The following is a 25,933-nucleotide window of genomic DNA, read 5'->3' as shown; positions in this document are numbered from 1 at the left end:
GTTCCTGACACAAGCAAACCACCATATTGGCTTTTAGCTCTCTGAAGCTGCTTGGTGATGTTGATTGACAGTTGATTCTTTTTAAAATTATTTTTCATTTTTAATTCATTTGTCCTCCTCAATGCAACGTTAATCCTAAGGCTGTAATTAATTAAAGTTATTGTGTTCTTTATTTTACCATGAAGGTCAATACAATGCACATACATGTTATTATTATATATTCAATATAATTCTCCAGGACGTCAGCTAGTTAGCAGCAGCAGCAGGCTATAAATAATAATAAAAAACAAAACAAAAACTGTAAGGCATGTTGCTGACAGCCACACGTTGTCATTGCACTGTTGAAGCAGTTCTGCATCGCCTTTTGTTTACCTTCCAAGAGTGTCCTTCCTTGTTTGACATACACTGTGTGCGGGCTTCCCTCAGCAGCGTACTTGTTCGGCTTGTTTTCAAATGCGTGCGTACGTGGGTGCCTGAATGTGCAAATCGCCTGCTGCTCCAAACACAGCAATGATCACCGAGTGGGGGGAGTGTCCGTCGCGAGCGGGTTGCAAATAAATGGGAAACACTGCGGTGGGTGCAACTGCGCACCCCCCCCCCCCCCCCCCCCCCCCCTCCACCTTAACATTACGGCAGCACCTGCCCACTGGCAAAACTCTCGGCACTACCAATGGGCAGTCTCCGCTGGATTCCGGGGCGCAGCTCATTCACACTGGGGCACGTGCCCCAATAAAAGGGGTCTGGCGACGCCTGTGCCAGACGCTATGTTCCTGATGCCACTCACTAGGCCATGCCCCTTAAAAACACACATGCAACACTAGTTGTCTCAGCTTGTCCCAATGTGTAGTAGTTACACTTATAAAAACAGTTAGTTACTTATTTACATTCTCTTTTATAATTTATTAGGAAATTCATTGCTGATTTTCTTTATTGAAAACTGTAACAAAAAAAGTGGTGTTTTGGGTGGGCTGTAACAGATTAATGGCATTACAATTAATTGCAATGAAGTCAAAGTCAAGGTACCACTGTAGTCCAATTCCTGACTGAACAGAATAAATTGTTTGATAGACAACCTCCTAAATTTATCAAGTAAAAACAACAAAAAAAAGAATCCACCTTAAGGGAAAACAGTAGGTAGTAGGGCAGGACAGTAAATCTTTTTTGGACACGGACACATTCACTGAGAGTTCCTCCAGTATCTTTCTAAATATATCTTCTTGCTCATAGCCTTGCTTCATCTGGCCCTTCCATTGTGAATCTGCCTGACTGAAAAGGAGAGGAAGGGAGGGGTCGTAGCCATGAGAAAGGGAAAGAGGGAGGTGGTGGTTCTGGCTCATGGTGAGTCTAGCAGCACTGTTTAATCTCTGTTGGACCGTCAGATGGTATGGACAGAGCACAGGCACCAATTAGGCCCCAAGATTAGGCGAGAAAGTCTTTCTCAAAAGCTTCTTGAGGAAAGTTTTTTCCTCTTTTTTTTCCTTTGTGGTTTATATTTTCAGTGGGATATGTCCTCCTCCTCTGCTCCCCCCTTCTTAACTCCCCCCACACACACACACACCTTCCTGTCCCCTCTAAACTGCGATTATACCTGGCTAGACATTGAGAGGAGGGGATTATTAATTAATAAAACGGGGGCAGATTTTTAGCAGCCTGGCGAGGTAGCCAACTGGACATTTGGCAAGCGTGGACATGGAGCAGTGTCGCACTCATGCAGCAATACCTTGGTGAGGTCCTTATCCCTTTTCCCGTGACGTCAATTGGCTACCTCCTCTTTGACAGGAAGCGGTATATCCTTACTTCCTATTTTAACAGGTTATAAAGTCATTGGAGTCACACGTGAGGATATGAAATCACTTTTGGGTATGTTTTTTTTTCTCTCTTTCTTTGTTAGCTATTTAAGTCATAGGTTACTCAATGTTAGGGTAAAATTGGTTATAAAGAGTATTTAGGAGTATTTATTACTCCTGTTGTGCCGCATAACATTGTAAAACAGAGGTATGGCCTTGAGTCACATGACTTGGACTCGAATCATGAATTTGATGACTTTAGACTCGACTTGACATGTTAAAAGACTTGCAACTTGACTTGGACTCAAACAGCATTGACACGTGACTTCACTTGGATTTGAACCCACTGACTTAAAGACTACCATGACCAAAGCACTGAGAAACCAATACTTTGTAGCTTTTTCTTTCTATCGCTATATGTGTAACTTACTGTTTTACTACAAGACAATAAGTGAAAACATATTGCTGAAGGTCTTAATGATTATTTATTAGGCAGAAGTGTCCCACACCATAATTGCTACTGTGTAGTTAGTTCTTTTATTTTTTATTTTTTTACCAGTTAACGCCCTGTTGGGCACCCTCAGGTAGTGGAATGGACCAAGACACACTCTCTAAAGTAATGGTTTCGTTTAAAAAAAAAACAACAACAAGAAATAGTACAACATAAATCAACAATAAATGTGAAAGCTACATAAGGTATTATATTCCAAGATCCACTGTTAACATACACAGAAATGACGACGACATTTAACGTATTAATAAGGAAGTACATTTTTTCAGGGAAAAAAAAAAATCCACATTGCATTGTGAGAATAGCAAGGCTTGAAGTCACATATGCTTGTTTTTGTTAACATTACCAGCTCGCTTTGTCAGCGATCACGCAAATGTTTACACGGTGGGTCGGCCGTGCGCTGTCTGGGCTTTCTGTACATTACAGTCTGGTTTAGTCAGTGTAGTGTTCTCAAGAATCAGTCTTGTACTTTTTTATTAACTTTATTTACCAATCAATCAGTAAACACCTACCATCTATTCGACATGAAACTAGATTCTTCTTCGTGTCCTTTTCTTCATCCCTTTTTGATGTAATATTTCTACATAGTGCCCCCAAGTGTTCTGACTGAGGTAGCACAGTTGGATAAAATTGTACCTTTATAACAAGATGACAAACTTGTGTTCCTCTTTTTTTTTTTTTTAATTAATGCCTTATGTTTTTGATACTCACAAGAAATGCCCAATTTAAACTGAAATCTATTTATATTTGTTTGAAATTGCCTCACTAGGAATGTTTTTATACAAGAAAAAGCAATTTCCTGCTTTATGCACAATGTGAATTTAAGAAAAATACTGTTGATTATCTAAAAGAGGATAAGATTTGGTCATTCATTATTAAATGTCTCATTTTCTCTTGTGTATTCATAATTGCTCTTTAACCAACCAAAATATATTTTATCCTTGATTACTATGATTACTACTATTACTATTACTAATTGCAGCACTACTGGATGCAAATTCTTATTTGTGATAGGTCTGTTTCATGTCACTTCAGAATAAAGTGAGAAAAAGTAAGTCATAGCATAACATTTTCATGGAATAACTGAAAACCTATGATCAATCGGTTTTGAAAGGGCAATAAACTAAGCCTCCCCCCCACCAACCCCTGACGACTGGCTTTGAAGGGGCAATAATTTTGATCAGCCCCCTAGTTTTCTCATAAAGGTCCAAATTTGTTTTGATAGTTAAATATGGATTTTAAAATATATTAAATGTATAAATTCAGTACATAATACATACATATTAATTCAATATAAATATTATATATTAAATATATATTTCAATTTTGTTGGTAAAATGACTCGAAAGGACTCAACTCAAAGTGTAGGACTTAAAGAATTGACTCAGGACTTGACTCAGGAGTTGAGGGCAAAGACTTACTTGTGACTTAAAAAGCAATGACATGGTCCCACCTCTATTTTAGGGTATACAGTATGTCAGTAAAATGCTATTATGGCTCAGAGCAGCAGTTGATAGTGAAAAGACCATGTCAAAGTTCAAGAAAAATACCAGATCACTGGGTGATTGGTAGGCTTCTCTAGAAAATATCCAATATACTGTACATATACAGTATCATTTAAAAAAAAAAAAAAAAAAAAAAAAAAAAAAAAAAAAAGTGGAGGATATGCAGTGGGATACATTGTGGTCATCTACAACTATGCATTTCTAGTTTAACAATACATGATAATGATTAAATAATACATATGCATTTTCATTCAATTTATTCAAAGTTTTCTTATTTGCAGCTCTGAAAATTTGCAGATCAGATAATTATATTAGGCTTAACATGATCAGGATTTTTGGGACCGATCAGCAAGTTTAATAAAAACGATAACCGATCCGATCACAGTATGGAGGAATGTCAGAATCAGAATCATCTTTATTTGCCAAGTATGTCCAAAACACACAAGGAATTTGTTTCCGGTAGTTGGAGCCGCTCTAGTACAACATACAGTCAATTTACAGAACACTTTGGAGACATAAAGACATTGACAAAAAACAATTGTGCAAAAAGATGCAGAGTCCTCTAGCACTTAGAGCAGTTCGAATGACTAATATTGCAATAGTCCGGTGCAATGACCATTGTGCAAAGGGCACTGAGACTTCAAGGATTGTATGCGGTTTAAGGTGACGAGTAGTGCGATAATCTGGGACAATGTTGGTTGTGCAAATGTTACAGATACTCCTCAATCAGTGTGCAAATGGAGCAGATGCTACTCTGGCATGAGTGGCCAGTATATGCAAATAGTGCAGAATGGCGAGACAACTACAGTGAGTGCACGAGTAATACATAATTGGCCCCACAGAAATGTGACAACGAACTCAAGTCAAAAAATTGCCAGCTTGTTGTAATGGAATTATAGGTGAGGTGTTTAAGAAGTTGATCGCAAGAGGGAAGAAGCTGTTGGAATGTCTACTAGTTCTAGTTTGCATTGATCGGTAGCGCCTACCTGAGGGAAGGAGCTGGAAGAGCTGGTGACCGGGGTGCGGAGGGTCCGAGAGGATTTTGCACGCCCTTGTCTTAGTTCTGGCAGCGTGCAAGTCCTCAATGGTGGGTAGGGGGGTACCGACAATCCTTTCAGCAGTTTTGATTGTCCGTTGCAGTCGGAGTTTGTCCTTTTTTGTAGCAGCACCAAACCAGCCTGTGATGGAAGAACACAGGACTGATTCGATGACCGCTGTGTAGTACTGTCTCAGCAGCTCCGGTGGCAGGCCGTGCGTTCTCAGAAGCCGCAGGAAGTACATCCTCTGCTGGGCCTTTTTGAGGACGGAGTTGATGTTGGTGGCCCACTTCAGGTCCTGAGAGATTGTAATTCCCAGGAACTTGAAGGTCTCGATGGTTGACACAAGGCAGCTGGACAACGTGAGGGGCAGCTGTGGCGAAGGATGCCTCCTGAAGTCTACGATCATCTCTACAGTCTTGAGCGTGTTCAGCTCCAGGTTGTGTCGGCCGCACCACAGCTCCAGCCGCTCCGCTTCCTGTCGATATGCAGACTCGTCACCGTCCTTGATGAGGCTGATGACAGTGGTGTCATCTGCAAACTTCAGGAGTTTGACAGTCGGGTTCGCTGAGGTGCAGTCGTTCGTGTAGAGAGAGAAGAGCAGCGGAGAGAGGACACAACCTTGGGGCGCCCCAGTGCTGATGCTGCGTGTGGATGAGGTGGCCTCCCCCAGCCTGACCTGCTGTGTCCTGCCCGTCAGAAAGCTGTAAATCAACTGGCAGATGGCAGGTGAGACGCTGAGCTGGAGAAGCTTGGAGGAAAGGAGTTCAGGGATGATGGTGTTGAACGCTGAGCTGAAGTCCATGAAGAGGATCCTTGCGTAGATCCCTGCACTGTCGAGGTGTTCTAGGATGAAGTGCCATCCCATGTTGACTGCATCATCCGCAGACCTATTCGCTTGGTAGGCAAACTGCAGGGGGTCCAGCAGGGGACCTGTGACACTCTTGAGGTGGTCCAGCACGAGACGTTCAAAGGACTTCATGACCACAGATGTCAAAGCGACAGGCCTGTAGTCATTCAGTCCCGAGATTGCAGGTTTCTTGGGGACTGGAATGATGGTGGAGCGTTTGAAACAGGATGGAACTTCGCACATTTCCAGAGATCTATTGAAGATCTGAGTGAAGACTGGAGCGAGCTGGTCCGCGCAGACTTTGAGGCAGGATGGGGACACATGGTCCGGGCTTGTGTCTATTTAAATAGCCTGTTCATTTACTGTCTATACTTGTGTACTTAATGGCTCAAAAAATTATATTTACAATAAATAATGTAATCTTTCTTCCTCTATTTTTTGCCAGTGTGGCATAGTGACAGTCAGTGAGGCATAGTGACAGTCAAAACAAATAATATAATAATAATACTCTTCTATTAGATGGCAGGAAGTAAATACAGTAATTAATGTATCCACTTTTTGTGACATTTTTGTTTGTTGGTGTTCCGTGAGATTTTCCAATTCTAAAATATGTTCCTTGCCTCCATAAAGGTTGGAAATCACTGCTCTAGTCAGATCGTGTATTCTAATCAGTCAGCTCAAACCAACATTACATGACAGAAATAATGGGTGCTTAACTTACTGTAATTAAATTACTTAACCCACACCGAAACTTTAGAGCATGATTCGACAGAACGGCGCCATGTTTACGTCCAACCGTTCGTGGTACCGCTAGCTTGCGAGGCTACATAACATTTTATTGCCTGCTTGTGAGTTGTATCGTATTAAAAGTACGTGAACATACCTCAAGCAAGCCTTAAACGAACGTCCTCTCCTGTCCTGAGCACTGGTGACCACCAACACACGTTTTTCCCCCATTTTGTCCTTACAATACCGTCTGCTCGCTCCACTCTTGTTGTCGTCGCCACGGTAACGAGTGTTTCCGGTCGCATTCTGGCAGTGCAATCGTGAAAGAACAAATTTGTCTTGTAGTCTGATCCGGGCATTACGTGTTGTCTGTCTCCGACGTGTTGTCTGTCCCACACCGCTCAGGTTTGTGTTTTTATTTATTTATTTTTAAAATAACTTCTTTGGCCGTCAGATATTTACAGTGCTACGTCAACAGACACGCGACAGGCTAAAAATAAACTAGCTTTTGGATTAAAATATACTGTGCACGCGGCGACGCAGAGTAAATGTTTTTTGCGGATTTGTAAATTATGACATTAAAGCCGATCAGCATAAAATGCTAAATATCGGCCAATACCGATCAGCCCGATTAAATCGGTGTAAAGTCTAATATATCTCAGTTCTAAAGCATCTTATTTTCGCCACTGACTATTTTCTGCTCCTTCATCCGCCGTTGCCGTTTTGTGGTGTTCTGTTTTGTCGAACAATTGTGACATTTGTCACCATTTGATGACGTACGGGTAGGATGCGCCCCCCGTGAGCATCCGTACCACACCCTGGTCGCATACATATCTGATTTATATCCACCTATGAAAGAGGCCTGGCTCGGATATGAAAAAATCGTAATTGCAATGTTCACATTGACAGAAAAAAAATCCGATACGCCTCATTGGGCAAAAAAATCGGAATAGACCTACAGTGTGAACGAGCCTTTGTTTTTCTTTAAATCTATTGCTGGTTGAGAACAGAAGTTATCTCAAAGCACACGGTCACTGCAGGAAGGCCTTTAAAGGTGCCATATTTTACCAAACCAACAACCACTAGCGAAGATCTCCGCCTTACTTTCCGTTCCTGAGCCAGCACTATCAATATAACAAACACGTGTGCTCTCACAAGTGGGTCTTCTACACGGAGGCAACCAATCAGAGAAAAGGGGCGGTCTTACCCAAATATGGACGTGGGTCAAACAAAGTAGCTGTTTGAGGGGCCTTTTCTGGACACTTGTATGACACTTCATGGTGTTTTTTTACGTAATTGACACTTTTATAAGTCCATGTTAGAGAGTCACTATGGAGGTCTAAATAGCCAAAATATGGGACCCTTACCATCAGTGATGACACTGTTGTAAAAGCTAGACTATCGCGCTTACACACACACACACACACACACACAATGCACAATGTCGGGAAGTACATTAGAGGGTTCGCCATTGTATCCCCCCATACATCTCCGCATCCTGACGCGGGTGTGGGCGATGGTGGCGGAGGCGTGCAAGAGCCCCCTGGTGTTTATCAGCCCACCAGTCCTGGAGGTGAGGGATGAGAAGAGGTTGTAGGGGTTAGTTAGTGCGGGTGTTAGATCTGTCTGGTCTGAGACAGATCTCCTTAATCCTACAGCCTTCTGCTGCCTTTTGTCTGGGCTCTGAAAAAGATGCTCCCAGTTCATTGCTGGTCTGTGGTCAGCCTCACTGTTTAATTTCTTGGGATGTCATCTTGGATTGTGAACAGTTAAGGTGATCTCAGATCAGCGTGCAAAGGTGAAAAGCTGAGCAGGACAGATGGTTGGAAGGTGGGAGTGTCCAAACCTTTGGGATGTTTGAGTTGTCATTTGAACATTGCGGTCTTGCTGGAAATGTTTATAAGTCTGTAGCTGCTTTGAACTTTGTTCTACTTGAACCCAGTCTTCTGTTTATTTGACATTGTTTCTGTCTTTGTTTAAATTTGTAATGTGCAGGTTTGTCACCACCCCGACTGCCAAGACCTGAATAGCAAAAGCCCCCTTCACCTGTGTGAGTCATGTGACTCGCGCTGCCACTCGGAGAAGAACGACAACATGCACTTTGACCGGCACCCCAGATTTGACTTACAACCTCAAGGTAGCATGCATTACTTATCTTACCGGTACATTAAATCTCCTTTAATTACCTCCATGAAGAGCAGAAGTGCAAAAACGAGCGGTATTGTTTTGATCGCAGTTTTTTTAATTGTTTCTCAGTTAGCAGGATTATGCAAACAATACACAAACAATTTACCTTAAACTTTGTGGAGTCGTGGCTCGTGTTTTGAGGAAGAACACATTACATTGCAAATCTGATTAAATTTTCCATGTTTCTATTTGAGTCACTACTGGTGACAACTTCGTAAAAAAATAAAATAAAATGTTAAAAAATAAATAAATGTACGTTTAGGAGTGACGTAAAATAATTGATACTATAGTTACCTCTACTAAGGAAATTGTTTTAATTTTAGTGGGATTGTTTGTGCACAACTTCCTGTCTGTAGTCGGAAACATAAACCTGGATTTTGTATTTATTTATTTATGATAGATTGGGATTCTTCCTTTAAAATTTGGTGAGAAGCCAGGCATTGTGGAAAAGTCTCTTTTGAAAACTTCAAAAAATAAAATAAAAAAATCTTACTTTGAATTGGTCTTGTGAGGCAAGGAATTATTTTGATCTCTAATCAGTTTGCTAGTTGGCCGCACAACGATAATTGCATAAGAATAATTGCAAAACATGACAATGACATTGTGGTTTTCATTATTGTTATTATATACAGTCAACAATTTCTCTTTTCCCCTCTTTAGCCTCCATCCTGGCTCGGAACGTGTCCACACGATCCTGCCCCTCACGCACCAGCGCCCCCTCTGACCTGGAGGAAGAGGATGAGGGGACCAGTGACCGCTGGTTGGTAACCCTCTTATTACTGTGTTAGAATTATATACCGTAATTTCTCGTGTATAATGTGCATTCCCCCCCCCAAAAAAAATTGTCAAAAGTCAATAGTGCGCATTATATATACATAGGTATAGGGGCAGATGGAAAAAAACTTTCACATTTTATAAATGTATGCCGCCATCCAGTGGTTATGAAAAAGCTGTACATGTTCTTTCCAAAATGCCACCACCATGTAGTGGTTATATATAAAAAAAAGTGTAGCCTACAATTTCATTCCAATATGATTGGTACGTATGATTGCATATATGTACAGTTGTGCTCATAAGTTTACATACCCTGGCAGAATTTGTGAAATATTGTTTTTTTTAAATATGACAGACTGAACAACAACCATCATTAATTTCTTGATGGTTATGTTTAGTTTAATGATAATGCTTTTCTGAAATGCATTACCGTTTAATTTGAATCCCATTAAAATAAAATTAAATGTGTTTCACCTGGTCCTTCATGTTTTCTTTAAAGAATTGTACCCATCTTACAAACTCTGTCTGGGTAATCAAACATATGAGCACAACTGTGTGTTTTCTAATTTACTACATAAAAGTAGAGCTGTTCATTTCAAAATAAGAGCAAGCAAATAATAAAAACAAATTTACTTGCTCAAATAAAGTGCTTAACTTCAGAAATATTCTTTGAAAAAAACGAACAAAATACAGATACTTCATGTTTTGATCATATTGGTAGAAGCAAAATCATGCATTATACATACGTAGAAGGGATTTCCAGAATTCTGAGGTCAACTTTGGGGGTGCGTATTATACATGGGTGCGCATTATACACGAGAAATTACGGTAATCACTTTTTTAAATTAAAGTGCCCCTTTTTTGCAGGGAGAAGAAAGCTGGGGGTATGAAACTGGTGAAGAAGAAACCACGGAGGAGACACACCGATGTAGGTCATCATCCTGACGCAGGGCACTTCCCATGTGCAACACCATAAACCCACAGCACAAAAGCACATGTTCAGTCGTTTTTGCATGTTATGCTGCAAGGAGGTGTCTCATAAACTGTTTTGAGGCTTAAAGCTACAGTGCGCAGGAGCCTCCCTGTGGGGGTGCTAAGGGCTAGCGTATGCTATACCATCAGTCTGTGCAGCCAGGAGAGCTTCTGTGTAAACTAACAATATGTGTACCCTTCCCTCCTCCAGGACCCCAGCAAAGAATGCTTCAGTCTCAAGTTTGACCTCAACGTGGACATCAACACAGAAATAGTACCTGCTATGAAAAAGAAAACCTTGAGGTGAGGTGATATTTACTATCATGTTAATAACACTATCCACAACAATATACCAACTTCATGTCTGTATCACGATCCTTTCTGTATCCTGGCAAGCTCCCACAGCGTCAATAACTTTAAATTGTTCAAAGTTATTTTGTTTGGATTTTGCTTATTTCATAAATGTCACCACTCCCATTAAAATAGTGCATTATGTCAGATCTTACATGTTGGATATAAATGTCAAATAATCAAGATCATCCGTGTGATCTTAGAAGAAGCCTTGATAATTAGCACATTTCTATTACGTCAATTTTTATCATTTGTCTCGTGTTGGCAGAGAGGTTCTTGGTCCAGTGTTTGAGAGGAACGGCATCGAGCTATCAAGTGTCGACTTGTTCCTGGATCAGTCCAACACGCCGCTGTCCCTCAACTTTGAGGCCTATCGATTTGGTGGACACTACCTCAAAGTCAAAGGTAAAGACGCCACTGGCGGGTCATGTCTGACTGGTGGTCATGTTTGAGTATTGGCGGACGGTTTTGGGTTCTTTCTGGAGCCTAAATTGTCAAATTGTGTTTGTGTGTGTCCAAAAGCTGCTCTCAGCCAGATCTCATTGATCTTCATGGGCTAAAAATGACTTATGACACTGGCATCAACAATACCACTTTGTTCATAGAAAGTAAGGAGCCTTTTTATTCAATGCCAAGTGGTGTATTTGACATGTGCACTCTTATCTGTACTGACCTTCACAATGACGAGGGTAATCTGTGTGAACCAGTTTCCGCTCACACCCTTCGTCCTGACTAAAAGAGGAAAAGGTGTGGACTCCTTAAAGCGAATAGAGCTAGCAATAGAGGTGGAACACGATGGATGAAAAAAAAAAAATCCTAAAAGATGAACAGATTAATTGCCTAGCCCTATATAATAAATGTTGTGTGTCACACCACTACCACGTGGTAGTGTAACATCCATGTCTTGGAGGCTAGATTGTACTGGTGGTCTTAATGGTCCTCCTTTGTCCTTAAGCACGGCCTGGCAACGAGTTAAAAGTGGAGCAGGGGGTGAAAGACATGAGGTCGCTCAGCCTACCCAACATGAAGCCTGCCGGGAGTCAGACCCCCTACATCCTCACACCGGCCACTGAGAGGGTGGAGCACGGATCTCTAGGACGTCGTGAGGGTGCCGATCCGCTGGTAAGTCATCTCACATATACACACCCTTCTCTCCTTTCCATCATTCGACTTTCTATTGTTGCGCTCCCATCATATCTTGTGCTGGCGCATCCCCGTTGGTAATCCCATCGTGACCTCGTTGTACAAAGAGTATCTTGCTCAGTGGAACTCTGGGAATGTGTGTTTGGATTTGAGGTGCCCGTCCTCGTACAATGTGAACCCTTAAATCCCATATTAAGTCCACTTCCTGTTTCACTGTAGTCTGTTTAGCTGCATGGACAGAAGACAGTCAGGTCATCAAGTTGATGAGACCTAATGACCCTTGTCACACGGGCCAGGAGTTCTATTTCCTGAAGATTAACAATCCGCTTCCAGTTTCCAGCGTGTCACTTTTGATTAGTTTTAGCATTAAATCTCAAATCACTATACTTACACTTACTTATACTTACACTTACACTATACTAACACTACTGTATTGATTCATGGAAGCTTGTATGTTTAACTTGCTGGCTCACTTGGTAAGTATAACGTCACATCTTACAAAGTCTTGAAAAAGACAATTGAGATACAAATGGCCCTGTAAAATTTTACTTGGTAGAGTGTAAACCTCGACTATGGCTGGACACCACCAAATTTAATACCAAATTCACTAAGAATTTAAGAAAAATTCTCAAGATTCTGGCACAGTCATCAATTTTATTTAAGTATGTGGTGTGTACTCTCTTCAAACTGGCTGCTAAGGAACGAATATACAATTGTTCATATTTGGGAACGTGACCATTTTATGAAATGGTGTTTGTTTATTGCACAGATTATGACAAAACAAAATGGCACATTATTTCATTCCCTTTCATTAGATTGCACTTAATACCTGTGAACTGCGCCGGGGATGTCAGCATTAGTTCTCATTGTGGAGAGGATGGAGTAGATGCATTTCATAGCTTGATGGTAGAAGCTGTTTTCAAGCCTCGTGGGTCTAGGCTTCAATGTCCAATGGTGGTTTCTAGAGGGGTGGCGGAAGAAAAGTGAGTGTCTGGGGTGAGAGGGGTCCTTTATGATTCCCTTGGCTTTTCGGATTAATCTGTCAGTGTAGGCATCCTTGAAGGTGGGTAGTTGTACCTCCTATCACCCGCTGCAAGTCCTTCCTGTCCTCCATGAGATGAACAAGGTGTACGCAGGTGCTGACGTCAGTGTTGCTTTGGGCGAGGAAAAACGGTGTAGTATTTCCCTAACAGCTGTAGCGACAGTTCTGGAAAGGTAGTCATCAAAGGCACACGCAAATAACAAACTCCTAGGTTGCTAAGGAAGTGTTTTTGAGCTATGTTGCGTCACACCTCTTGGTGCATGCATCATGGGATATGTCATTGTTATTGTGTCTGTTAACTGTTGGATAGTCATTGATTACATGACAGCGAGTCATCCAGTCAAGAGTTGTTTTAACGTAGAGTGACAGATGTTGAAATTACCCTGTTACCTGTAAGAACAACTAAAAACACTGCAATATACAGTGTCGTGAAAAAGTATTTGCCCCCTTCTCAAATTCTTCATTTTTTTTTATTATTATTCCCCCCCCCCCCAATATTTTCCACACTGATCATCAAACATATGTCATATATCAGACAAAGATAACCCAAGTCGGCGGCACGGTGGGTGACTGGTTAGCACATCTGCCTCACAGTTCTGTGTGGAGTTTGCATGTTCTCCTCGTGCCTGCATGGGTTTTCTCCGGGCACTCTGGTTTCCTCCCACACCCCAAAAACATGCGTGGTAGGTTGATTGAAGACTCTAAATTGCCCGTAGGTGTGAATGTGTGTGCGAATGGTTGTTTGTTTATATGTGTGCCCTCCGATTGGCTGGCGACCAGTTCGGGGTCTTATTGTTGAGTCATAAAGACTATCATATTCACAAACTCTTTCTTTTAAGTGTCTTAGAGCCATGACTGATGCAATAAATAAAACAATGACCTGACAAAGTGGGTGATCATTATATTTTTAAAAACGCAGGCTTACTTAATTGTGCCTAACCTAACTATTTAGTGCCGGAGCAGTGACCGCTGCAATGTGTGTATTGTATTTTCACTTGTTATTGTCTAAAAAAACATCCAGACTTTAAATTTTGAGGCAAATTTATGCCACATGGCTCCCACACAATGAGGAAAAAGGGACTCGGATAGTTAAGCATTCAAGAGCGTTAATAGATTTGTTGTCAAGCTTTTTTCAACACTTCATATTGGTTAATGATGCATAAAAATAACAGACAATGTAGGATCAGACCAATAGCATCAGTTTGTGGAGAAAATATAAAATTGACCGAATTTGTACATACGGTGTTTCCACCTGACAGTGACGATATTTAAGTACCGTAATTTCTCATGTATAATGCGCATTTCCCCCCCCCCCCAACTAAATTGTCAATAGTGCGCATTATACATACGTATAGGGGAAAATGAAAAAAACTTTCACGTTTTAGAAATGTATGTCGCCATCTAGAGGTTATGAAAAAGCTGTACACTTTCATTCCAATATGCCACCGCCCTCTAAAGGTTATGAAAAAGTTGTACACTTTCATTCTAGTATGCCACCTAAAGGTTATAAAAAAGGTGTAGCCTACGCTTTCATTCCAATATGACAGGGGTACATATGACTGCTTATATGTGCAATTGTGCTCATAAGTTTACATACCCAGGCAGAATTTGTGAGATGTTTTTTTTTAAAATACGACTGATGACTGAACAACAAATATAATTTATTTCTTTATGGTTAATGATAATGCTTTTCTGAAATAATTGACAGTTTAATTTGAATCCCATTAAAATAAAATTAAATGTGATTCGCCTGGTCTTTCATGTTTTCTTTTAAATAATTTTACACATTTTACAAATTCTGCCCGGGTAATCAAACATATGAGCATAACTGTTTGCGTTCTCATTTACTAAATAAAAGTAGGGCTGTGAATTTCAAAATAAGAGCAAGTAAATAAAAATAATTACGTGTTCAAATAAACTCCTTTACTTCAGAATAATTATTTGAAAAAAACTAAAAAAATACAGATAATACTTCATGTTTTGATCATATGGGTAGAAACAAAGTATAATGCATTGTAAAAATGCATTATACATAGGTAGAAGGGTTTTCCAGAATTTGAGGTCAACTTTGGGGCTCCGTATTATACATGAGTATGCATTATACATGATAAATTACGGTAATGCGCATTCGTTTATGGCAACAGCAGAAAAAACAACAACTCAATAATATGTAAATAGACCCTTAGTCTTTTTATTAATTGTGATTGTAGAAAGAGCATTATCAGTTGTACAGTCTCGTACGCAATATTGTGCTACATCTGACTTACTGTTGGTGTAACCTCAACCAAAGTTGTGTGCATGTTTTTTGTATTTGCCACACCCTGTGCAGTTTTTAACATGTCAAACTCGATCTATTTTTTTTAAATAATTGGTAGGTCTTTTATGAGTGGTGCTTTTGAGAGCTTGTAAAATATAAATAGATGGGTGGGTAGATAGCCTGGCCTTTGGCTATCAATGTTAGAAAGTGATGAGTCATATCTCCTCCACCACTACCTACCTCTTCCTGTGGGTTCGTCCAATCAGCGATGAGTCTTATCACCCCCACCAGTACCTACCTTTTCGGTAGCTTAATTTCATTTAGTTTTTTCTTTTGCGGTTGTGATTTTTCATTTGCTGTTGTGTTTAGTTGTTTGTTGTTGTGATTAGTTATTAGTTGTTTTGATTAGTTATTTGTTGTTTTTTTAATTTGCTGTTTAGTTATTTGGCGGCACGGTGGACGACTGGTTAGAGCGTCAGCCTCACAGTTCTGAGGACCTGGGTTCAATCCCCAGCCCCGCCTGTGTGGAGTTTGCATGTTCTCCCCGTGCCTGCGTGGGTTTTCTCCGGGCATTCCGGTTTCCTCCCACATCCCAAAAACAGGCATTAATTGGAGACTCTAAGTTGCCCGTAGGTGTGACTGTGAGTGCGACTGGCTATTTGTTTGTATGTGCCCTGCGATTGGCTGGCAACCAGTTCAGGGTGTACCCCGCCTCCTGCCCGATGACAGCTGGGATAGGCTCCAGCACGCCCGCGACCCTAGTGAGGAGAAGCGGCTCAGAAAATGGATGGATGGATGTTTAGTTATTTGTTGTAATTAATTATTTCCTGTTATGTTTTTTAATTTGCCATTGTGTTTAGTTGTTTGCTGTTGTGTTTTGCACATCACGGCCACAAATATAGCCTCCTTGACATTTGTGCCATGTTGTTTGATGTTCTCTAAAAAATAGAGTAGTGTATGTGCGCCTCAAAATAGCAATGTGACCGCCATCATTGTGGAATTTAAAAAAATAAAATAAAATAAAAAACCATGGAAAGAGCACTTCAAATACCTTTTAAAATCTTCCATAAAAGAAAAAATTAGGAGAAAAACTATTGATTACTAAAGAACATTACCTATTTTACTGCCCACTCTGCTCTTCTCACGAAAAATTTTGCATTAGTGCTATTTAAGTTGAGTTTTTAGGGCAAGGGACACCATTTGACACGTCACAGTAATTTTGAGGCCTCAACTTGAAAAACCCCTCTGAATTTCGTCCTGTACGAGCTATTGGTGTATATTATTAACTGAAACTTGTCAGCCAATCAGAGAAGAGGTTGAAGAGATATGTTAAGAAATAATCAAGTCATACTGTTTTCCTCTAATTTGAAGGAATTTTTGACCAGATTTTCTATCGGTGATATCACACAAAAATGTTCCTCAAAAAGCAAATTATTCTCCCCGCACAAAAAAACTAAATTTCTCTTGAATCAATCATTTAATTTTCAAAATTCTTGGTGCATTGTACCATTCCAACCAGACTCAGCATTTTGACAGGCTCGCATTTTGGGAAATCTCGTTGTGTTGCTACGCAAAACGTTGTATCGCAATAAGAACACAATTCTGTTGGAGCGATTTGGTATGTGTGCGAGGGTCAATTACCAGTTGCGCGGTTCTGAATTGTCGACTGTATATTTTCCCCTGATTTTCCCGTCCAGTCGTATTTGGCTGCCTCGCTGGGTTTATCCATCCATCCATCCATTTTCTGTACCGCTTATCCTCACTAATATTAGAATACTGCCTAATTATAATTCTAATAGACACAATAAATAAAAAAAATTTAAATGCTAACAATGGAACCTCTGTTATCAAAGTGTTATGGGTGATTGTCTTTTTTTGTGTATTACAATGAAAATTGCCTCTACCGTTAATAAGTTTTCTGATTGCAAAAGTATGCCCCAGAACAGATTACTTTGCTGTATCGGATGGTCTGCCTTTCCAGAAGAAGATAATTGTTCATCCTTTAATTATGATACCAACTACTTTAAGCACCATTTAAAATCTTAACACACTACCATTGTAATCAGGAAAGAGTTGGTCCTATAATATTCCTATTATTTAAATCTGTACGGAGCACCCAGCCATCTGAGCTTAGAGATCCAATAAACATTAGCTGAATCTAATGACTTTGTAGCTCAAACTCACATAAGCGCGGCTAGCAAGCAAATGTATGTTTGCCACATTTACGCACGACCTTAGTTAATGATTTGCTGGCACTAAATCAACATCTTTAAAGTGTCTACACAGTGAAAACCACAAGGGGTGATTATGTGCATGTCTGTGGCGTGGGGGGAATTCACGAGCCACATTTACTATACCTTTCTTTCCATGCTTACGCAGGCTGGCTCTTACTGTCTGTTTCCATATTTTGTACAAACTTCAGCCTTTCTGGAATGTAATATTGTCTCATTTTCCTCTCTAGTACCACAAAATAAACATGCTTTTATGTTCTCGGTATAGTTTTTCAGTACCCCAAAAGGGACGAGGTTGTATATCCATTTCATGATGTTTGCCTGTACAGTTAATTGGAGTGATGCAGTCACATAATTGCACAAAATTAAAGAGTCTGTGTCACATCGCTTACTTGACTTCAGTAAATACACTTGACTTATGTATTATTGTATGGCAAGTATAATATCTAAAACAGTGGGGAAAACAAAGAACTCTGCCATTTGTTTCTGTTTTACGAGAGCTTTCGACACAAGCGTGCACATTTCAGGCCGTGACTTGTCTTTTTATCAAGACGGGAAAGTGCAAGTATTACACTCTATAAAGTGAGCTAAGCACTTTGAAACCTTGTGACTTGCGGTAAGCACTTATTCTTTTGGTAGTTTGTCCCCTTTATAAAATGTAAGTGTCAACGTTGACAATGTCACACTCCACCAAGTCCATAAAATAGGAACTGTCAAGGGGCCAGCAAGAACATTGAGGCATTCCAAAAGAAATCCCCCCCCCCCAAAAAAAAGTGTAGGTTTTTCTCATTGTTTAGAAAAAAAAATCTGAAGTATCTGTTTAAATTGATTGAGGCTCTATAAAACATCTGTTTAAATTGATTGAGGCTCTATAAAACTACCCTTTTTGGTTGCAGTTAAACACCACTGTAGTTTTACTGTACTGACATTGGAGGTGGTTACCATTACCTCATAATTATTTCTGCACTGTGAAAATACTACTTTTACAAAAGACCCCCAAATCCTTCAGGACTGTGTAAAGTTCACAAGAGTGATAAGACATTGACGGGTGTGTCAAACGAAAGCATGTATTCATGCACTCTATTCTTGGTCATATTGTATTCTTTTTTTATTTCTTTTTCTTTGTGTGTAAAGCCATTGTCTTCATTGACTTTCTCTTTTCCAAACTGTGCAGTTGACACTTGAATCCTCTTCATGTTGTTTCTGTAGAGCTCAACACCTACTATCAGACCTCTCTGATGGCTCACAATTTTTACAATTGGAGGGTTGGGTTGCTTGTTGGCTAGCACGGTGTGGTTTTGCATGTCAAAGACTAACTGAGTGGCGGTCACGTGTCGTCATAGCTACATTTGATTTGACTCACTCTCGATTGAGATGCTCTTAATAGAGTCAATACAGTTTGTTAATAGCGTGACAAGTATCACTGAGGGAGATGATAAGACATACTTAAAGTATTACCATTTTGCACCTTTTTCACCCCTCATGGCAATGGCAAAAGTAAGAAAAATATTTTTGTCCAATTTTAAACAGATAGACACACACATGAAGTCCATTCAAATAGCTGTTTTGGATTAGGCCTGTTATTGATGTTACAGAGTACTATCGCTTTGCAGGTGTATAAGTGTTTTCAATCATTTTTCTAGGATCGTTTTGACAATGTTGGCGCTTGTAAGTAAAATTATTTTAAAAATACATTTACAGTACGAGACATTCCTGTTTTGGTTGTTGTTGTGTAAGCATACCCTTAGTTAAGAGATCCTAAAACTATTTTAATTGAATGTTGTTTTAAAAAGGATTTTTTAAGCCTGTTTAAAACAAAACATGTCGATCTAGCAGATGTTATTAAGTGAAAAGAGTCAGTTTTGTCAACCATTTACAATAAAACGATTCAGTTGCTTTCCAAAAGGGCTTTTACCTTTCTAATAGCTGAATTGCACCTGCAAAGATCTATTTTAGTCTAATATACTCGTGTGTTGTTGTGGGTGGAGCAGCAAAAGTGTGTGTGTTTGGTAGTGTTTTGTGTGTGTTCTATGGAACAAAAGAGATCTCCTGACGCCCTTAGGTGGAGATGACCGTTTGCGTGTGTGACCTTCGCCCTGTAGCACTTCGTACCTGCAGGATCAGGTTGCGTTAAGGCAGGCTACAGTCTCTGTTTGGAACTACTACTCATCTGAGCCTTGTCACCCTGGGGGAATTAAATACATTTTTTGTGTGATCAAATGGTGCGCTTTGGCCGCTTGTCGTCATGGCACAGCTGGGACCTTCTTCAAGTGGAGATCCCAGATTCATCTCCGCCGGAAGTTAACCAAGCAACTGACTGTCAGGTGAGCGGCTTTGAGCCTTGCCCGACGTGTCGTTTAAAGATTCAATTACCAGTAGGTATCTTTACACAAGAAATTCAAAAAGTGCTATCTCATTGCCTTTTTGAGAAGTTTCGCCTCCAGATGACATTGTCAAAACCTGTTTACACAGTCCTTCAAAAATGCCAACCCAGTAGTCAGCAATGTCACGTCACATGTGCCCATCATTTGCTCCTCTTCGCGCGTTTATCCAAGAACCAATTTGATTCTGGCATATACTCTATTTGAATCGAGAATATCAGTCCTGTTTCTCCACTGGCCACAGTCAACATGCACTTAGCTAGAGAAATATCAATGGAACTACGCACATACCCATCAGTTACCAGTCTTTCTGGGATTAATCCAAGCGCTAATCTGAATATGGCATATACTTGAGTTGAGAATTCAACTGTTTCGCCACAGGCCACAGTAAATGTGCACTTCCCTGGCGAAATGTGATCAAGCTCATTATCTTGACCTGCACATATGCAACAGAACAAGAGTTTAAGACGGGACCAATAACATGATCGTTATGAAAAACGTCTCCACTTGGAGTCCCCTTAAAAATAAAATTAAATAAAAATTGCATCTCCAAAAACGGACATTTTTCCCATTATTTAATTTGTGTAAATATTTTTTTTTGTTCATCTCTACATCTGTACTACAAAATCAACAATATTACATTATTTTTATTTTATTTATTATGCTGATAATACACTCTCAAGCAGAAATTCTACTTGCACTCTGCTGTATATCCTGTATATCTTGTTTGGATGTCTGAGTGAAAGGGGTTATTTGGACAGTGTTATGTACATTAGTTATATACTGTGCACTTTAAGTCTGTTACAAATGACGTACATGATCTGTTTCGAGAAGTGTCTTGAATAAAGACTGATGTTATTGCTGATCTACCAGGTTCTTGTAGTCTACTTTGCAGTCTGAAATTGTGTGGGGATCAGGACCAGTCTTGTTCTTGATGTTTACATGCTTCAATAAATCCATTTCTAAACACATTGTGTTTTAGCTCAACGATGGGACATTGTGTTTTAGATCAACGATGGGACATTTTTGCATGCATCTTTAAACTTCATTTTCAGTCAGACTAACCCAATATTTTTTTCTAATGCTATGTAAGTTTGTGTCACCTCTTCAATTTGAAGCATGTGTTCACAGCAGGGGGTTTGTCTTCAAATCCATTTCCTGGTTATGCACACATGACGTTTTGTGCAGGTTGAGCCAGTGTCGAGTGTGTGCTTTGAAACTTTCAGGAAGGTCGCAGTGTTTTCCCATCGTTAATCAAACCTGTCTGCTCAAGGAGAATTGTTATTGGGCTATCCCTTTGTTTATTACCATACAAGCCTCTCCAGTGTAAAGATTTTCACGTTTCTCAGCCAAGGTTACTGCCACAAATGGCCATGATAAGATAAGGGTGAGAGCAAGGTTTGATATAATTAACCTGGAAGTTCCCCCCTCAGCTTTCCAACTGTAAATGGAAGCTTTGTGGCTGTGTGTGGGGCTTGTAACGTCACTGACCTGAGGCAGGCCTGACAGGTTTCACTGCATGCACCTGGTCATGCTTGAAGGTACAGTTACGGCGAGCACACAGGGTGGAACCAGGCTGGTTGGGGTCGAACCGATACAATGGAAAAGGGACCTTAGCCAGGTGAACAACACCTGAGAATTGTGGAGTTATTTGATTGGTTTATATTTTGAAATAATTGCAAGGATATAGAGAAAATGGAAATAATCTTTTCCCGGGTCGAACTTTAGACCTCATGACACGTGTACAGGCAATGATTTGAGTAGCATTTTAACATTCTTCGACAAAACATAAACAAACAGTGCCCTCCAAAAGTATTGGAACGGCAAGATCAATTCCTTTTTTCTTTTGTCGTATACTGCAAACATTTGGGTTTGAGACAAAGGTTCAGAATTCCAGCTTTTATTTCGTGGTATTTACATTTAGATGTGTAAAACAACTCAGGACAAAGCACCTTTTGTTTAAACCCACCCATTTTTCAAGTGAGCGAGCGTATTGGAACGTGACTGATGGGTGTTTCTTGTTGCTCAGGAGGTTGCCTTTTAGATTGATTGCTTAAACATTAGATGCTTGTTTTTGGCTTTGGGTTTCACATGTGAAAACTGCATTTGCTGTTAAGCAAACATGAAGACCAGAGAGCTGTCTATGGGAGAAAAGCAAACCATTTTGAAGCTGAGAGAAGAGGGAAAATCGATCAGAGCTATTGCACAAACATTGTGCACAGCCAATACAAATGTTCGGAATGTCCTGAAAAAGAGAGAAACTACTGGTGTACTGAGCAACAGACATCAAACAGGTTGGCCAAGGGTATCAACAGCAGTTGATGACAGAAACATTGTGAGAGATGTGAAGAAACACCCAAAGACAGCAGTCTGCCAACCTCCACAGGGCAGGGGTGAAGGTATCACAATCCACTGTTCGAAGACTTCAAGTGAAGAAATATACAGGCCATACCACAACATGTAAACCACTCATCAGCAAAAAGAAACGGAAGCCCAGATTGGATTTTGCAAAGAAGTACAGAGATGCGCCACAAATGTTTTGGAACAAAGTTTTATGAACTAATGAGACCAGGATTAACCTCTACCAAAGTGATGGACAGGCCAAAGTATGGAAAATGAAAGGATCTGCTTATGATCCAAAACACACACGCTCATCTGTGAAGCATGGTGGAGGTAATGTCATGGCTTGGCCTTGCATGGCTGCTTCTGGAACAGGCTCACTTGTCTTTATTGAATATGTAGCTCATGATGGTAGCAGCAGAATGAATTCTGAAGTATACACAACCATTTTGTATGGCAATTTACAAAAATGGAGGCACGGTGTTCGACTGGTTAGCACATCTACTTCACAGTTCAAATCCGGCCTCACCTGTGTGGAGTTTGCATGTTCTCCCCCTGCCTGTGTGGGTTTTCTCCGGGTACTCCGGTTTCCTCCCACATCCCAAAAACATGCATGGTAGATTAATTGAAGAGTCTAAATTTCCTGTAGGTGTGAATGTGAGTGTGAATGGTTGTTTGTTTATATGTGCCCTGCGATTGGCTGGCGACCAGTCCAGGGTGTACCCTGCCTCGCCCGACAATAGCTGGGATAGGCTCCAGCACGCCCGCAACCCTAGTGAGGGTAGGGGCTACGGAAAATGAATGTATTTACAGAAAAATGTATCCAAACTAATCGAGAGAAACTTCATCGTGTACGCAAAAACACACTGCCAATACAACAAAGGACTTATTCAAGGGGGAAAAGTGGAATGTCTCAGACTGGCCAAGTTAATCACCGGACCTTAACCCAATAGAGCATGCATTTTACCTCCTGAAGAGAAGACTGAAACAAACAAGAACTGAAAGAGACTACAGTAAAGGCCTGGAAAAGCATTTCAAATGAAGAATGCAACAGTCTGGTGAAGTCAGTGGGTTGCAGGGTTGATGCAGTTATTGCAAGTAAGGGTTATGTCACCAAATATGAAATGTTATTCACTTTACGTTAATTTAACAATGTCTGTTCCAATACTTTTGCTCCCTTGAAAAGTGGGTGGCTTCAAACAAAAGGTGCTCTGTCCTGAGTTAACACATCTAGATGTAAATACCATGAAATAAAAGCTGGAATTCTGAAGTTTTGTCTCATATTCATCTTTTGATCTGAAATCCAAATGACTTCAGTCTACAACAATATCAAAGGAATTGACCTTGCCGTTCCAATACTTTTGGAGGTGACTGAATATTAAATATTTCTCGAATTCTCCCCTGAACACACAACTGCTGAGAATCTTTTTCCAACAAATTGTATTACAGCATTATTAAATATGATGTTGGAATTGCAGGGGTTTCAATGGTACATCAAAAGATAAAGAAAGATTTTAGCGGAAGAATCCTTGAATAATCTAATCAGGCAGTTATCATGCAAACATCAAACAGCCACTTCAGGATGCATCTTCGGTCGACATGATGCTGTAAAGATGCACATCCAGTACTCAAGAATTAGGTTTAAAATGGAAGTTGGTGTCATCATTGTTTGTACAATAGCAATACAAGTTGTTGCCTTGAAGCTCTGCCTCCAAATATTCAAATGACGCTCTTGATTTGAGTGGGTGGTGTGGTGCTGCCTTCCCTCCTCTTTCCTGACCAACACAATGAGGCAGGATTCTCCTGGTTGCTATGACTTCAGGCCAGTGTCCGCATGATATGCAAGCAGTGAAGATCTTCGCAACGCTGCCTGCGTGTCCCTATTTTCAGGAGAGAGAAAAAAATCCTCTTAGGAACAGCATTGCGGCCACTCCAACCAGGTCCTGGACCTTAACCCTTCAGGTAGACAAGCGTGGCGAGCTAACTGGATGCAGGACAGTGTTTAAAAAGGGAAAACTAAAGAGAGCGGAAGCTGATTCCAGAATGGGCTGCGATCCCTGAGTCCATATTAGAGACCAGCATGGTATTTGTTACTTTTGACATGCCTCTGGCTTCAATGGTGAGTGTAGAAGGAAGCTAATTACAACTTCCTGAATGTCATTTTTCGTTTAAAAAAAAAAACCTTTGTTTGCATAGTTATCTGAAACTCAAGTGTGAACTCTGAACCCATAGGAAATCAATAGATTGTATTTAGTTTAACTGTCAGGCAAGAAGAACAGCAGCATAATAATCCAAATGATTTCATGCGTTTCAGTATTCTTATTTTCCGTAATTTGTCATTGGTTAAGGCATGAATCCTAACCAAATTGAGGTCTACATTACCTTTTTGACATGCCAAGGTTGTTGGGACTTGGTTTATTCAAACAAATGATAAAGAAGGGTTTTCATCTTCACTTTGTCAAGTCTTTGCTTTTTCTCCAGACAAAATGAAAGAAGTTCAGAGTGAAGTGGGGTGACGTTTTTTTTTTTTTTTTTTAGACAGTTTTTGTATACTGTAACCGTAGATGTCGTGTCGTGCCCTGTTAGTACCTGCAGACTCCGCTCTTCCTTACAGTTGTGTCCTTGGTCTGTTGGCCTGGATATTACCTACCAAAAACAAAAACAAAAAAAACACCATTTCCCTCTCAAGGAGATGTCTTTTATTTCTTGTCTTTCAAGCTGTTCATAGCGTGTTCATAGTTTTAGGTGCTCTTAGTTAAAATTGTGTAAATGGAATGGAATCCAGTGTTTTCTCGCAATGAAATGACACCATAAATTGTAAAACACGATACGATTAAGTCACTTACAATACAGATGATGCCACTGTACATTCACCGGTTTTTATTGATGGCAGAGGAACCAGCTACTGGCGAAAAAAATACTCAATGACATGATGTTGTACAGTATATTATATCAAAAGTATTTTTGAATGCTCTGCATCATTATCTCATGAATACTCTTAATCATTCATTATGAAGGAATGCTTACTTTGGTAAGTAATTGGTTGTTTTGGCAATTCAATTTTGATAAGTGATTTAACACTTGTGTTAAATGTAATTATTCTGTTTTCACTGATGAAACTTATTATTCTGACTGAATAATAGTTTGTTGTTTTTGTCATTTTCTTGTAAACACACAGCCAAACCAATATCGTTTTTATCATTCTCCATTTAACAATTGTCTTGCATAAAGACTAGACCCCAGTGATATTGGTCATGGTCTTGAAACCTCAGTTGGTTAATGCACAGAGCCGCTCGTGGGTCTGACCATAACCTTTCAGCCAATCAGCTTTGAGCACCTACTCGTCGCTGGTGTTTGTTTGTGTCTGCAAAGGAATTCGTTTGGAATTGTCGACGTTGTTCCATTGCCGGTGTCAATGTCCTGGAATGCGAGTTCCTGGGTACTGAATTTGAAGGTGGGGTGGGGGGGATTTCTCTTGCTTACCCCCCACCGGCAGATTCCTCATCACTGACAGTGCGGTGTTAAAAAACAAGTGCTTCCTCAGATACGACTGTGGCCCCTGTTTGTTTACTTTGTTGGTACTCGTGAAGTGAAGGGTGTACAGCGGGGCATGCTGACAGGGTAACAATGGTGGTAGTGGGGGGTGTCAGTGGTCAGTCTTGGAATGGAGCAACCTTTCTGTGATGTAATGAGCATTCACTGTGAGGAAGTGGCCGTCCTTCCCTCTCCTGTTTATGTCTGACTGCTTTAATGGTCCTGCTGATGTCATATCTGTTGCCAAATTCCCCTGATGACTTCCTGTTTGTGTCCCCCCCTTTGTGTAGTTCCCTCTTTCCATT

At 40.4% G+C, this 25,933-nt stretch overlaps 1 protein-coding gene across 6 annotated transcripts in view; it reads left to right on the top strand.

The window, feature by feature from the left end:
- Window positions 1-25,933, top strand: part of plekhg5b (pleckstrin homology domain containing, family G (with RhoGef domain) member 5b) — a 95,107-nt gene that overhangs the window by 57,316 nt on the left and 11,858 nt on the right. For 5 of the 6 annotated variants that reach the window (XM_061790776.1, XM_061790758.1, XM_061790766.1 and 2 more), the window contains 6 exons: window positions 8,412-8,553; window positions 9,264-9,363; window positions 10,245-10,305; window positions 10,561-10,652; window positions 10,969-11,105; window positions 11,656-11,822. In XM_061790776.1, the coding sequence (XP_061646760.1) occupies window positions 8,412-8,553; window positions 9,264-9,363; window positions 10,245-10,305; window positions 10,561-10,652; window positions 10,969-11,105; window positions 11,656-11,822 (699 nt within the window). Of the gene's footprint in view, window positions 1-1,655; window positions 1,725-1,812; window positions 1,861-8,411; window positions 8,554-9,263; window positions 9,364-10,244; window positions 10,306-10,560; window positions 10,653-10,968; window positions 11,106-11,655; window positions 11,823-25,933 lie in introns of those variants that run through there. The other variant, XM_061790793.1, reaches the window with a different exon arrangement.

Source organism: Phyllopteryx taeniolatus, chromosome 1 (genome assembly GCF_024500385.1).
Source record: "Phyllopteryx taeniolatus isolate TA_2022b chromosome 1, UOR_Ptae_1.2, whole genome shotgun sequence".
NCBI lineage: Eukaryota > Metazoa > Chordata > Actinopteri > Syngnathiformes > Syngnathidae > Phyllopteryx > Phyllopteryx taeniolatus.
This window is presented reverse-complemented; position numbering and strand designations above follow the sequence as displayed.